At 35.3% G+C, this 13,370-nt stretch overlaps 2 protein-coding genes across 2 annotated transcripts in view; both read left to right on the top strand.

Annotated features, from left to right (window-relative positions):
• LOC142182196 (uncharacterized) overlaps positions 1-4,514 on the top strand; it is a 36,487-nt gene extending 31,973 nt beyond the window's left edge. The window contains exons 6-7 of the mRNA XM_075256239.1: positions 3,261-3,992; positions 4,065-4,514. Of these exons, the coding sequence (XP_075112340.1) occupies positions 3,261-3,992; positions 4,065-4,514 (1,182 nt within the window). The remainder of the gene's footprint in view (positions 1-3,260; positions 3,993-4,064) is intronic.
• A 2,933-nt stretch (positions 4,515-7,447) lies between these two features.
• On the top strand, positions 7,448-10,923 carry LOC107788094 (protein NUCLEAR FUSION DEFECTIVE 4). Its single transcript, XM_016609754.2, has 2 exons — positions 7,448-8,046; positions 9,330-10,923. Exons 1-2 carry the CDS (start codon positions 7,561-7,563, stop codon positions 10,512-10,514), a joined length of 1,671 nt encoding a protein of 556 aa, XP_016465240.1. The 5' UTR covers positions 7,448-7,560; the 3' UTR covers positions 10,515-10,923.
• Positions 10,924-13,370: the final 2,447 nt, after the last annotated feature.

The following is a 13,370-nucleotide window of genomic DNA, read 5'->3' as shown; positions in this document are numbered from 1 at the left end:
TTAAGCTTGATTGATTAGTCTGTCTGTATAGACTGAAACATTCAACATTCTGTTTGGTTTTAATTCTGATTGTTAATTACATGATTAGTTAAAATTCTGTAAATATTGTTCTGAATTGGAAATCTAATGTTTTTCTGCATTAAAACCTTAGGATTTGGTTATAGCTGTTCAATCAGAAACTAGTGTCGATAATTAAGTTTGAATAGATTGTAAAATCTGTTTTGTATTGGATTCTGATTTTGTATTAGGGGCAGTATTTTGTGATTTTTCAGAAGTAGTTAAGGGTTAGTTTGGGGAAAATAAACTACATGAATACTTGTTTAAGGGATGCTGAATATTCAAACCTGTTAGTGGACTGATTTGAGACATTCCTAAGTGGGTTTGTGGGAAGATAATAGACAACTAATGGTAGGGTTCAATAATGTATTTGTTTAAAGAATACTGGGGAACAAAAGAAGATGGGGGGGCTGAAATTAAGGGAAAAGGTGTCCTTAGTAGTTTGATTAATTGAAAATTTAGACTTAGTGTTATTTGAGTGGGAAATTTCTGATTTTAAAAGGGGAAAAGGGGTCCGGGCAGCAGGCTGGAAAAAAAAGGGAGTTTAATTGTATAAAGAGGGGGTGTTGGGAATACACAAATGGAGAAGGGAGACAGGAAGGAAGGACACACAGAGAATACACACAGAAAAAAAAACAGAAAGAGAAAAATCAGAAAAGCAAAAACAGAATTTTACATTAGAAGTTAGTGTTAAGGCTGATTTTGGAGATTGAGAGTTTCAGTTTGCCTTTCCTAAGTTTTAAAAATCAGAAATACTGTTTCCTTGCATCTGTCCGGGTTTGTTTGGTGATATTGTTTGGTTTGAATCTGAAATTTCCAAAGATTTCTGCTACTGTGCGTCTGGTTTTCACGGGTCTTGCTGGTTTGTTCAAATCTGCTGAATTGATTGGCATTTTTCTACTGTTGGGTTTCTGTTGCTGCTATTGCTGAAATATTACCTCTTTTACCCTCATTTCCAGGTATATATCTGTAGACTCATGTCATGAAAAGCTTCAATATTGCAAATAAATGAAGTTTGGAATTGCAATTATGTCCTCTACTCATTTAAATCTATTAGTTAAGTTTCAGTTTTTTTAGTTAGCTAATGTAGTATTATACTTGACATGGGAGCTATTAGCCAACTGGCCTTTTGAAGTAGTATAAACTCTGCGGTAATCTTATTTATTCTGAAGTTTAGTGGTAACATTTATTTTCGAATTGTCAAGATAGGGAACATGGCAGAAAGCTGACCATTAATTAAATTTTGTAATCTTGTTGGCAAAGTATAGGATAGTATGGAAATATCAAGAAACCACATTACTAGTATATCTCGTCAAGCATCCGATTTTTGTTTAAAGCTAGATGATGTAAGTTGTTTCTTGTTCGTATATGGCATGATAACGGTTATGTGTATAACCATATGTGAGAGTTGAATTGATATAATCCGTTACGTTTAAGGTGTTGGAGTATCTCGAAAGATTCAGACGTGTATTTGCGGCATATGTAGTATAAATTTATCTATTAAAATCATTTTATGAATCAGTTTTCTTTCTTAATAATAAATGGCCCATTTATTTTAGGAATGCGATTAACTCATTTCTTAAAAATAGTATATAAAATAGTGTCAATGATTTTACAAAGTGTAGATTTAGTATTTGTAAATAGCTTGCATAAGCCGAGATAAAAAAAATTGGTTTAATTTTATCTATCCCAAATTCAATCATTGTAAGCAAATTAACCAAATAATTAGGACTTTGGACTAAAAACAAGTTGTGTAGAAGAAGGTCGGATTTATAAATACGATTTGCAACATTTTAAGTCAAAGATATACAAAGTAGAGTTCGCTCCGAATAGAATAATGGAAATTCTTTGAAAACTATTAGTTTGCTTATCAATTAAATTTTTTCCTAGTCTTTACACGTAATTCGCTTTTGGTAAGTTTTCAAACATATACACTTAGTCTTAAGCTTAGGAAAATAATAAACAACTTGTGCATATAATTATCAAGTACTAAAAATACATAAACAAAATACATATACCATATTCACGATAAAAATGGTAGTTTTAATTGCACATTATTTATTTACTTTTCATCTCATTAATTCTTTTAATTTAAATAGTTTTGAGGTATATAATTCATACGTTTAAAATATAACATGTGGTCAACACCTAATAAATTTTGATTTCTTTTTAAGAAATTTGGAGGTGTCCCAATCGGTGATTTCCCACGACTTTCATATTTAAAAATAGATGGATATAATAAACATTTGTAGAAATTTTATATTGCCATCAAGAATATTTTGTGTAATTAGGGATACGTTTGCGTAACCTAATTACATTTCTAAAGGCAGTTCGGATTATGCGTTCGCGCAACTTCGAGCAAACTTTTTTAATAAAAGGGGGTTCTTCGGAGGATATTAAATTAATTTCATATAACCCGAGATGTGCAGTTCACTATTTAATCATACAAGAGTGACGAATGTTCGTAATTTTATTTTAAGCACAATTTCGGCCATAATTTTTTTTTATATAATAAAAATATAATAAAAATATTATCAATCTTATTGTGTACACGTATGTGTGACACGATTCTTTACATTTATAAAAAATATATAATATGAATATACGTACGCGTGATTCGTTTCAAGAAAGGTCTATAATTGTAAACAATCTAAACAAAAGCGGTAACAAAATCATGCAACAAGAAATTATGTATTTAGTAAATCGAGATAATTAGGCCAAGTATAAAAATGGATAAGCGACCGTGCTAGAACCACGGAATTCGGGAATGCCTAACACCTTCTCCCGAATTAACAGAATTCCTTACTCGGATTTCTGGTTCGCAAAACGACAAACAGAGTCATATTTTCCTCGATTCGAGATTAAAACCGGTGACTTAGGACGCCATAAAATTCCCAGGTGGCGACTTTGAAATAAATAAACAAATCCCGTTTTGATTGTCCTTTAGTTAGAAAAAACTCCTTCACTCCTCGAGGGGCGGAAAAAGGAGGTGTGACATCGCTCGACCCGTAGTTTATCCCAAATTGACAACCTTCAACGAAACTCATTTTCTTTAATTCGTGTACCCTTTATCCTTTATGACACTTACTTATTGTTTGTTATAAATAGCGTAAATATGCTAAACTCAAGATAATCTCATCCCCGAGTTTATGTCAATTAATTGAAGACGAAACTTTAAGTACGAAAAATGTGAGATGTAACAGATAAAGAACCAGTTTGGCATGAATGTAAAAGTAGTGAGATCTAACAGTGGTACAAAATTCTTCAATTCTAAATGCAGTGCTTTATTTTCTGGTCTTGGAATAATTCATCAAAGCAGTTTCCCATACACTCCACAACAAAATAGTATTGTAGAAAGGAAACATAGACATATCTTGAAGGTTGCAAGAGCCTTAAGAATTCAGAGTTTAGTTCCAATTAGATTTTGGGGAAAGTGTATTAGGACTGCAGTGTACCTAATTAATAAGCTCCCAACTACAGTCCTCAAAGGCAAGTCACCTTATGAAACACTTCATGGCAAAGCACCAAAACTAGAACATTTGAGGGTGTTTAGATGTTTGTGTTATGCCAGTGTTTTACCAAGGGAAGATAAATTTGCTGCAAAAATAAAGAGAACATTGTTTATGGGATATTTAGAAACACGAAAAGGGTATAGGTTGTATGACCTGGAGTCTAAGTCTTTCTTAGTAAGCAAAGATGTTTCCTTCAGGGAAACTATTTTTCCTTTCAAGGAAAGGACCTATGGATACAATGAAGATGATGATCCATTCCTATTGGATCCAACTCCAATTGAGAGCATGACTTCTGCTACACCAGAAGAAGGGCCTCAAATTACCAACTCAGATGATGGACAAGATATTGTGTCTGACACTTCTTCAGAAGGAACACATTTGGAGAATACAACAGATGTAGAGGAAAATCTTGCCAATTATGAGGCAAATATCAGTCCCAATAGTACTGATAACATCTCAGATTCTAGCATACCAGCTGAGATGAGCCAATAACAGATTGTCACAAATGAACAAGATGCACGTGAGCAGACTGTTGACCAAAATTCAGGTGAGCAACTTGAAGAGTTAGCTGCAGGGGATCAGTATGATAACCAAGAATTAACCAGGGGTAGACCTAGTAGAATCTCTAAGCCTCCTACATGGCTGAAGGACTATGTTATTGGGAAGAAAACTTCAGCCTTCTATCAGTATCCTATTAATGCTCATATATCTTATGATCATCTACTTGAATCTTATCAATCCCACATTGGTCTTGTCTTAACTGTTGCAGAGCCAAGAAACTTCAAGGAGGCATCTCAGGATGAGAAGTGGATAGAAGCCATGAGGCAGAAAATACTGCATTGGAGGACAACCACACCTGGGAAATTGTTAATCTCCCAATATGCAAACAAGTTGTGGGATCTAAATGGGTATATAAAGTTAAGTACAAAGTCAATGGAGAAATAGACAAGTACAAGGCCAGGTTAGTGGCAAAAGGGTACACACAACAAGAAGGTTTAGACTAACATGAAACATTCTTTCCAGTTGCCAAAATGGTAACTGTTAGAACAATGATAGCTATTGCAGCCTCAAGAGATTGGGATCTTGGATGTCAATAATGCTTTCCTACAAGGAGACTTGTTTGAAGAAGTATACATGGATTTGCCTCAAGGTTTTCACAAACAGGGGGAGTACAAGGTATGCAAGCTACTTAAGTCACTCTATGGCTTAAAACAAGCTTCTCGACAATGGAACATTAAGCTCACTGATGCCCTAGTAGAAGCAGGCTATAAGTAGAGTTCTTATGATCATTCTCTATTCACAAAGATAGCTGGAGATGATATAGTTATAATCTCAGTGTATGTAGATGATATTCTCATAACAGGGAGCAACAAGAAGATGATTTAATAAGTTAAAGACACCCTTCATAACAAATTTAAAGTACAGGACCTAGGAAAGTTGAGATTTTTCCTGGGCATTGAAGTTTTAAGGTCTAAGTTTGTGATTCTGCTAAATCAGAGAAAGTATGCTTTAGAATTGCTTGAAGATATTGGTTTGAGTGGGTCCAAACCTGTTACTACACCACTAGAGGTCAACCTTAAACTTACATCTGTTGAGTATGACACTCATGTTGGGAAGTCTGATGATGAGAAATTGACAGATGCTGAAAGTTATCAAAAATTAGTAGGCAAGTTATTATATTTTGACCATCACCAGGCTAGACATCAGTTTTGCAATGCAAGTATTGAGCCAATTCATGCAACAACCAAAATTATCACATTGGAATGCAGCTTTGAGATTGATAAGGTACATTAAGAGGTCACCTGGACAAGGTATACTCTTAAAAAGGGGAGATGACATAGAGAAGTTAGCAGCCTTCTGTGATTCAGACTAGGCTGCTTGTCCAAATACAAGGAGATCAGTAACAGGCTATGGAATCAAGTTAGGGGAGTGTTTGATATCTGGATATCGAAGAAACAACAAACCTTAAGCAAAAGTTCAGCTGAAGTTGAATACAGAAGTATGACAGCAACAATAGCTGAAGTAGTTTGGCTAGAAGGTCTATTAAAAGAATTGAGTGTTGACATATCAACACCAGTAAAATTGTTCAGTGATAGTAAAGCAGCAATGCAAATTGCAGCTAATCCAATATATCACGAGAGAACAAAACATATCGAGATTGACTACCATTTCACTAGGGAGAAGATCAAGAAAGGACTGATTCAACCAGAATATTTGGGAAGCAAACATCAACTAGCTGATCTTTTTACAAAAGGGCTGGGTGAAACACAACACCATTATCTGTTATCCAAGCTAGGGGTGTTAGATGTGTACCATCCTCCAGCTTGGGGTGGAGTATTGAAGTCACCTGCCTCACCAGACCCCTTTGTAATAGGTCGGTTAGGTAGTTAGTTAGAGGCTATAGTGTATAAATGTACAGTGTTGTACATGAAGACAAAATGTTGAATTAGATTTTCATTTCCTCAGTTTCAATTCTTTCTGTTCTTAGCTTCTAAATTCTTCTAACAAAAAGAAAAACGTAAAAATATGAATTTTCTAATTCCAAGAGGTTCAAAAGATTGTTAAATAAGTTTTGACTTAATGATTCAAGTGAGGGTTTAGTTTCTAGTTCAAGTCTCTTCAAAGTATAGATTTATCTAACCTGTAACATCGGTGTTTTCTCCATGTGGATGTTGATTAATGCGCAAATAGTACTCCCTCCGTTCCAGTTTATGTGAACCTATTTCTTTTTTGGTTCGTTCCAAAAAGAATGACCCCTTTCTAAATTTGGAAACAATTTAGCTTAAACTTACAATTTTACTCTTAATGAGAAGCTTTTATAATCACACAAATACTCGAGACCCCTTTTTAATTTGTTTAGGAGCACAAATTTCAAAAGTCTTCATTTTTTCATAAACTCAGTACTCAATCAAATAAGTTCACATAAATTGGAACGAAGGGAGTATAAGTTATTGTTTACCTCAAAGACCAAGAAGAAAGATTTTTTTTTAATATTTAGAAAGAAACCCGTTAACGTTCTCATTTCAAAGGTGAATAGAAGTAGGGGTGTTCAAAACCGAACCGAAACCTAAAACCAAACCGAAACCGAAGCTTAATGGTTTATTGATATCGGGTTAACGGTTTAACGGACGAGGAACGGATTGAAATTCTTTTATTAACGGCTTATCGGTTTGAGGGCGGATTATTCAATTTTCTTAACTGATAATCTGTTAACCCGTTAAGAATATTTATATATATATAAAATTTATTTTGATCCATATATACATTATATATCAAAAACCCCTCCACTTCCAGTACTCTAACCTTTCATTTGTGTTGTCAAATCTCTTCTTGGCCGATAATTTTTACATAAAAAATGATAGACAAAGATGAACTCATGCAAACAAATGGCTAGCCTAATGAAAAATTATCAAAAAGTTAACGGAACTTTCTTATCCAGCGTATCAAAAAATGGTTGCCACTCTCTATAAAATGAGTTCTGCTTTTTTCACTCTATAACATATGACACACTGCATGGCGTTAACGGGACTTAATATGTAATTTTCTATTCTGAATTTGTATGCTAGACTGTTAGCAAATAATTAATGTACGCAAGATTGAATTAGGCAGATAAATCGCCCGATAACCGTTCGATAAGAGCTAAATCGATATCAATCCATCTAATATCTTATCGAATGACTAGCGTATTAATATATTTAAAGTCGATAACCGATAAGCCAAACCGTTAAGAGTAAATAATCGTCCAATCCGCGCGATAAGAACCCTTAAATAGAAGGAAAAGAAACACGTTCACGTGCTGTAGAACAATGGTATCAATCAATTACTATAAATATTAATTCTGACATGGCACGAATAAAGTAGTATAACGTACAGACACTTGGCAGCCCAAAATGTCAACACTCAACTTGTTGACGAAATCAGAAAACCTCAAATTAGTGTGAAAGAAAACGTCGAGTTAATCCTAGAATATCTTATCACTCATCAACCAAAAATGGACTTGGACCCAGATTACAATCCCAGTTTCAAGGCCAAAATCAACACCAAATGGGTAGCCACAGTAGCCAGCATATGGATCCAGTGCACCAGCGGCTCACTCTACACCTTCGCCATCTACTCTTCTGCTCTCAAATCTAGCCAAGGATACGATCAATCCGCCCTCGATGTTGTCTCTGTTTTCAAAGATGTTGGCGCCAATGTCGGCATTCTTTCCGGCCTCCTATACTCCTCTTTCACCGTCCGCCGCCGCCGTTTTGGCGGGCCATGGGTGGTGCTGCTTGCCGGAGCTGTTCAGTGCTTTGCTGGTTACTTTCTTATGTGGTTGACCGTCGTTGGTATTCTGCCTAAACCCCCTTTATTGGTTATGTGCCTCTACATGCTTTTAGCTGCTCATGCTATGACTTTCTTCAATACGGCCAATGTTGTCACTGCTGTCCACAATTTCCCTACTTACAGAGGCACCATTGTTGGCATCATGAAGGTTCGTTTCTCAATCCGTCTAATTTGGGGGTTAGGGAAAAAATAAACTTTTTATTTAAGTTGCAAGCTTTGTCATGGATTTCGATTTTATGTTTATTTAAGTTGCAGCCTTTGTCATGGACATCAATTTCCTATACTCTGATCAATTGGACAGTGCAATTAATATAGAGTTGTAGACTAATCGTGCAATGCAGCGCGCCTTAGAGTAAGATAGGATATGCATTACAACTTTAGGCCCGTATCAGAACGATGATGAAATGAGATTAGATGGGATTGCCGTGCCTTAATGCAGACAATGTTTTGATTGCGACATCCAAGCTTCCTATGAAATTGTATGATGGACACATAAAGTTGAAATTGAATGACTTAAACTGAGGAGTGCTATGGGAGTGTTTCACAAAACGAAGTGAAAGTTCTATAGAACGTTTGTAAAATCAGAAATTTTAACATATTTACAAGATAATATTTGTAGGAAAATGGGCATTATGATAGATGTTCTGTCATGAAAGCTGGATAAAACTTGAAATGGTCATGCCCGGCAAAAAGTGCAAGTAGCACATATTAGTGGTAAAATGTATCGCTTGAGATGGTTTAGCAATATCTTGGGTAGGCCTAAAATAAAATTGAAGAAGTTATTTCTAAAAAAAGCTACAATCTCCAAAAAAAAATGTGGATCTACCTAAGCACAAAACCCAAAGGAAGCAAATGATGTATATAGTTGATACCAACCAGTTGCATTCAGGGCTTAGTTGCTGTTGTTGTTATTACAGTTGCATATATTTCATTCTTGAGAGTTCTTTAAATAATTTCATTCTAATTAGAGACTTTTATGTCTGTTTAGGAATAAGTGTGATATAGAAAACCTAGTTTTAGAGAACTCTTAATTTGCCTTAAAATAAAAATTTAGTAAAGAATAAGCAATCAGTAATATGAAATGTGCCTTGATAGAGCAAACTTTAACTAGGTTTTGATTGAGGCATAGTCAACTTAATGATATTCTGGCTTGTCATTTCTTTTGGCCTCTGAATAATCAACTAAAGATGGCAAGCCGTTCAAGAAGTTAATTGTATCTTCTCTCTTCATAATATAGAAGGATTAAGGAATTGCCATTCCTTTGATTTCAGCACCAAGTCTCAAAGTAAAAAAGAAAGATCTTAGAGATCAGAGAGTAATGAGTTGGAATCTCAGAAGGTTTTTGATACTAATCTTGTTTACGGTGTGTTGCTTCCAATCTACTTTCCCTTTTCTGCTACTTTGATCTTGATTTGTTTTCCATCTGTGCAGGGTTTCCTCGGGTTGAGTGGAGCGATTTTAATTCAAGTATATCAGACAATCTTTAGAAACAGGCCCACTGCATATCTTCTGTTATTGGCATTGTTGCCTCCTATAACTACTGTGTTACTTATGTCATTCGTAACAATCTCACAAACAAATGAAGATGATGAGAAGAAGCATCTGAATGGTTTCTCATCGATTGCTTTGGTCCTGTCTTCTTATCTCATGGCTGTAATAATCGTGGGAAATATCTTTTCTTTACAAATGTCTGTTCGTATCACCACTTTTGCTGTACTTATTTTCTTGCTACTTTCCCCTATCTCTGTAGCAATCAGTGCCCACAAGGAAAAGTCTTATAGAATAGTTAAATTCTTACTCGAGCAAAACTCACCGGCATATGTGCAAAATAGATCTCAGACTCACTTTGTGGACATGGGGCAAAGTCATGATGACTATGACGAGTTGCCTGCTGGTGCTGATCAAGAGAGAGATAGGAATGAGAAGAAGACTCCAGAATGGGGGGAAGATATGAACCTTCTTCAGGCAATGTGCACCACTGGTTTCTGGTTTTTGTTTGTTACCACTGCATGTGGAATGGGATCAGGGCTGGCCACAGTTAATAACATTAGCCAAATAGGAGGGTCTCTTGGGTACACAGTTTTAGAGATAAACACTTTAGTTTCTCTCTGGAGTATCTGGAATTTTCTTGGTCGCTTTGGAGCTGGTTATGTGTCAGATTATTTCTTACGCTCACTTGGTTGGTCAAGGCCATTGTTTATTACCATTACTCTGGCTGGTATGACTGTTGGCCATGCTGTAATTGCGTCCGGTCTGCCCGGTGCTTTGTATGCCGGCTCAGTTATAGTTGGTATTTGTTATGGATCACAATGGTCACTAATGCCTACAATAGCTTCTGAGATATTTGGTGCAGGGCATCTGGGAACAATATTTAACACCATAACTGTAGCAAGCCCTGTGGGATCTTACCTACTGTCTGTGTGGGTAGTTGGATACATCTACGATAAGGAAGCATCGGGTGAAGGTAACATGTGTACTGGAACTCACTGCTTTATGTTATCATTCTTTATCATGGCAGCTTCCACTTTCTTTGGGGCTCTTGTGGCCCTGGCTTTGTTCTTTCGGACAAGAAACTTCTACAAGAATGTTATTCACAGAAGAGTTGCAGCTTGCTAGTTATCGTTGATACATAAAATTGAGGAGGATATTAGCTGAACGCCCCTTGCAACAGCTCCTTGTATCATAGTGTACACAGGTTCTATGCAATTATGTTGGTAGGTGAACTGATTACCAACTTTGTAACTTATGATATGTTTATGGGCTTATATCACTATGCATGACATTGTTGGATATGAAAGTGCTAATTGGTGTTCTTGATGGCTGGAGTGGCAAGTGATAGGAAGGCAAACTAGTCAGGATGGTACGCAAAGGAATGAAATGCCTTTGGCAAATCGGATGTGTCCTCAATATTCATTGGGAAAAAAAAAACTCAGAGTCAGTGTTTACACCAAATTGGAGTGAAATGTGTATTCATTAACCATGGTCAAGTGGTACCAGTTATATAAAGATATCTGCCATCTATTCATTGGACTGGCGTATATTGCATGTGGATAAGTTTTTTGGTATTTACTTGTCGATCATCTCATTATGTGAGTGTCATGCATAATGCAGGCAGCTGTTTTATTGGTCTTCCTTTTTTCATTTTTCCCGTTAATGCCTAGTATAAGAATTAGCCCTTTTCCTTTGAAACCAAGCAATGCCAGAAAAGGAAGCTCCAATAGTCTCATATTCCCAGTCATAGGATACAACCACTCTGAAGCTGATAAAACAATTGGTTCGGCGTCCATAAGGTGGCTACTTCTATAGGTCTCACACTGATCCCTATGCATACTGTTTCATTAATTAGTTCAACTTGATTTTGAATTCAAATTATCAGGTACTTGTACATAGACTTATATCCAGATGGAATATGGTCAGGTACTGAAAATCCTGAGGATAGTAGAAATTTCAATGGTTCAAAAATCCCATACAGGTGCGCGCATAATTCTCCAATACGTTGTGAATCAATTGCAGAGGGTATTATGCCTGCTATAGGAGACGTTTTCTCCTTAGGGGAAGACAGTAGAAAGACATTTATATATTGACAAGCACAGGCGTCTACGTTGCTTTAAAGTTAATATCTGTTTTGTGCAGACTAGCTTCTTTGTGAGATACAAAAATCGAAACCTTTCTGAATGTACCAATAGGAAATAGAGTATCATAACCAGTACCCATAGTAGTCGCACACTGCCATCGATGCAACTTAAAACTAAAACAAATGTATCTCTTCATAAACCAAAAAAACTCTCGTGTTAAATTTGGAGAAATTTCCCAAAAAGTTCATAATCCAAGCGGGGCTATTTTTGTAGGTAAAACACATAAAATGCCTTGGATTGAGTAGTATTTTCTTTTTAATAAGACAAGAGGAACCTAGTTGTAAAGCAATTGTCAAGAGGCAATCAAATCCAACTGGTAACATAGTTTCTTAGCAACCAAACTTGTCCTTTCTAGTCGAAAAGTTTTGCCTACTCTAATACTAAATTATCCATTTAAAACACGAACAAACTTTGATGTTTCAGAAAAAAAAAATTAGCAATCACGCTACTTCGGAAGTTTGTACTTTCATCTAAGTAGCTTTGACAGAGTTGTCATATAAATTTGAGTTTTTTTTAACACAATCATAAAACTAATAATGTTGCGAGAGAATGAAAACGTGGTGGTTTATTTTTGAAAAAGATAAAAGATCAAATAATTTTACATATAATAAATTGAAAGATGAACTTGAAAGCGCAAGTGAATTGAAATAACTAGAATCCAGCTTGCTATATGAGGTAATGAAAAACCATATATTATTTGGCTTAATTACAGTATACAAAAATATTGGCTGAAACTAAAAAATAATCAAAAATTACACAGCTTTATCTCCTCCTTGTACCTTATACCTAAAACTGGTGTAAGACAAACACTATATCGGCTATCATCGTCATGAATCACAGCGTCACTCGGCAAATAGAAAGATTTGACAGTTAGTGGACAGTCTGGTGCCTCCATTATAGAATCCCCTTCCTCTGGCAGATACTTAATGAATTGTTGAACCCGAACTTGGATCATGAAAAACGTCTCATCAGAAGAAGAAGGGTTGTTGCTGTACTTCTTCGTCCTTGGAAATGATAGAATCGTCTGTTATAACTCTATATTCTACAGCAGTTTGTAGATTCACCATCTTCAATTTCTGTTGTTCAAGCCGTGTAACGCTTTTATAGACTTTGAGGAAAGCCTAGTTTGTGTAGAAATAGGATTCTCAAAGTTTCCAAAAATTCTAGGTTTCGGAAATTAAGGAAACAAAATGGTAACTTGAGAAGCACGGTAAGGGTTAGTGTAGAAAAAGGAATCTCAAATTTCCGAAAGTTTTGAAATAAAAGAAAATTTTGGCAACTTGAGATGCAAGTAAAGCAATTGTTGCCTAAATAAGTACGAGCGTACCAAATCTTGCTCAACAAAATTTTCTAACTAATCTCACATCAAATTTCCTTCATTTAATTTTTTTGTTGTTCTGCATATCTTATTGCTCCTATTTGATTTTCAACTAGCTAGCTTTGTTGATTTAACAAAACAAAAGTTCCAATAAGAAGTGACATTTGGAATACTAATAAAGGCTAGCTGGACTTGCATAATTATTTAATGAGTTTGAGAGACCATATTTCAAATAATTTAAAAGGCAAATAGAAAATATGGCATTTAAAAGCTTCATGAAATGGACCGAAGTTCTTGTTCAAAAATAATACTATAGTCAAACCTCTCTATAACATCATCGTTTGTTTCGAATTTTTTTGGCTTTTATATTGAATGATTGTTATACACCTATAACAACATTTGGCATTTGAATATATTTTGGCTGTTATATAAAAAAATTATCCAAACATTAATTTTTTTTCTTTTTTTAATATTACATATAAAGGTAAAAAATATTTAAATTCAAAATCTCAAAAGATA

Source organism: Nicotiana tabacum, chromosome 6 (genome assembly GCF_000715075.1).
Source record: "Nicotiana tabacum cultivar K326 chromosome 6, ASM71507v2, whole genome shotgun sequence".
NCBI lineage: Eukaryota > Viridiplantae > Streptophyta > Magnoliopsida > Solanales > Solanaceae > Nicotiana > Nicotiana tabacum.
The sequence above is the reverse complement of the archived record's forward strand: the minus strand, read 5'-3'. Positions and strand labels throughout refer to the sequence as shown.

Coding starts and splice junctions, on each gene's coding strand:
- LOC107788094 (XM_016609754.2), top strand. CDS start 7,561: ATGGACTTGGACCCAGATTACAATCCCAGTTTCAAGGCCAAAATCAAC. Junction 8,047..9,329: donor CCATTGTTGGCATCATGAAG/GTTCGTTTCTCA, acceptor CCATCTGTGCAG/GGTTTCCTCGGGTTGAGTGG.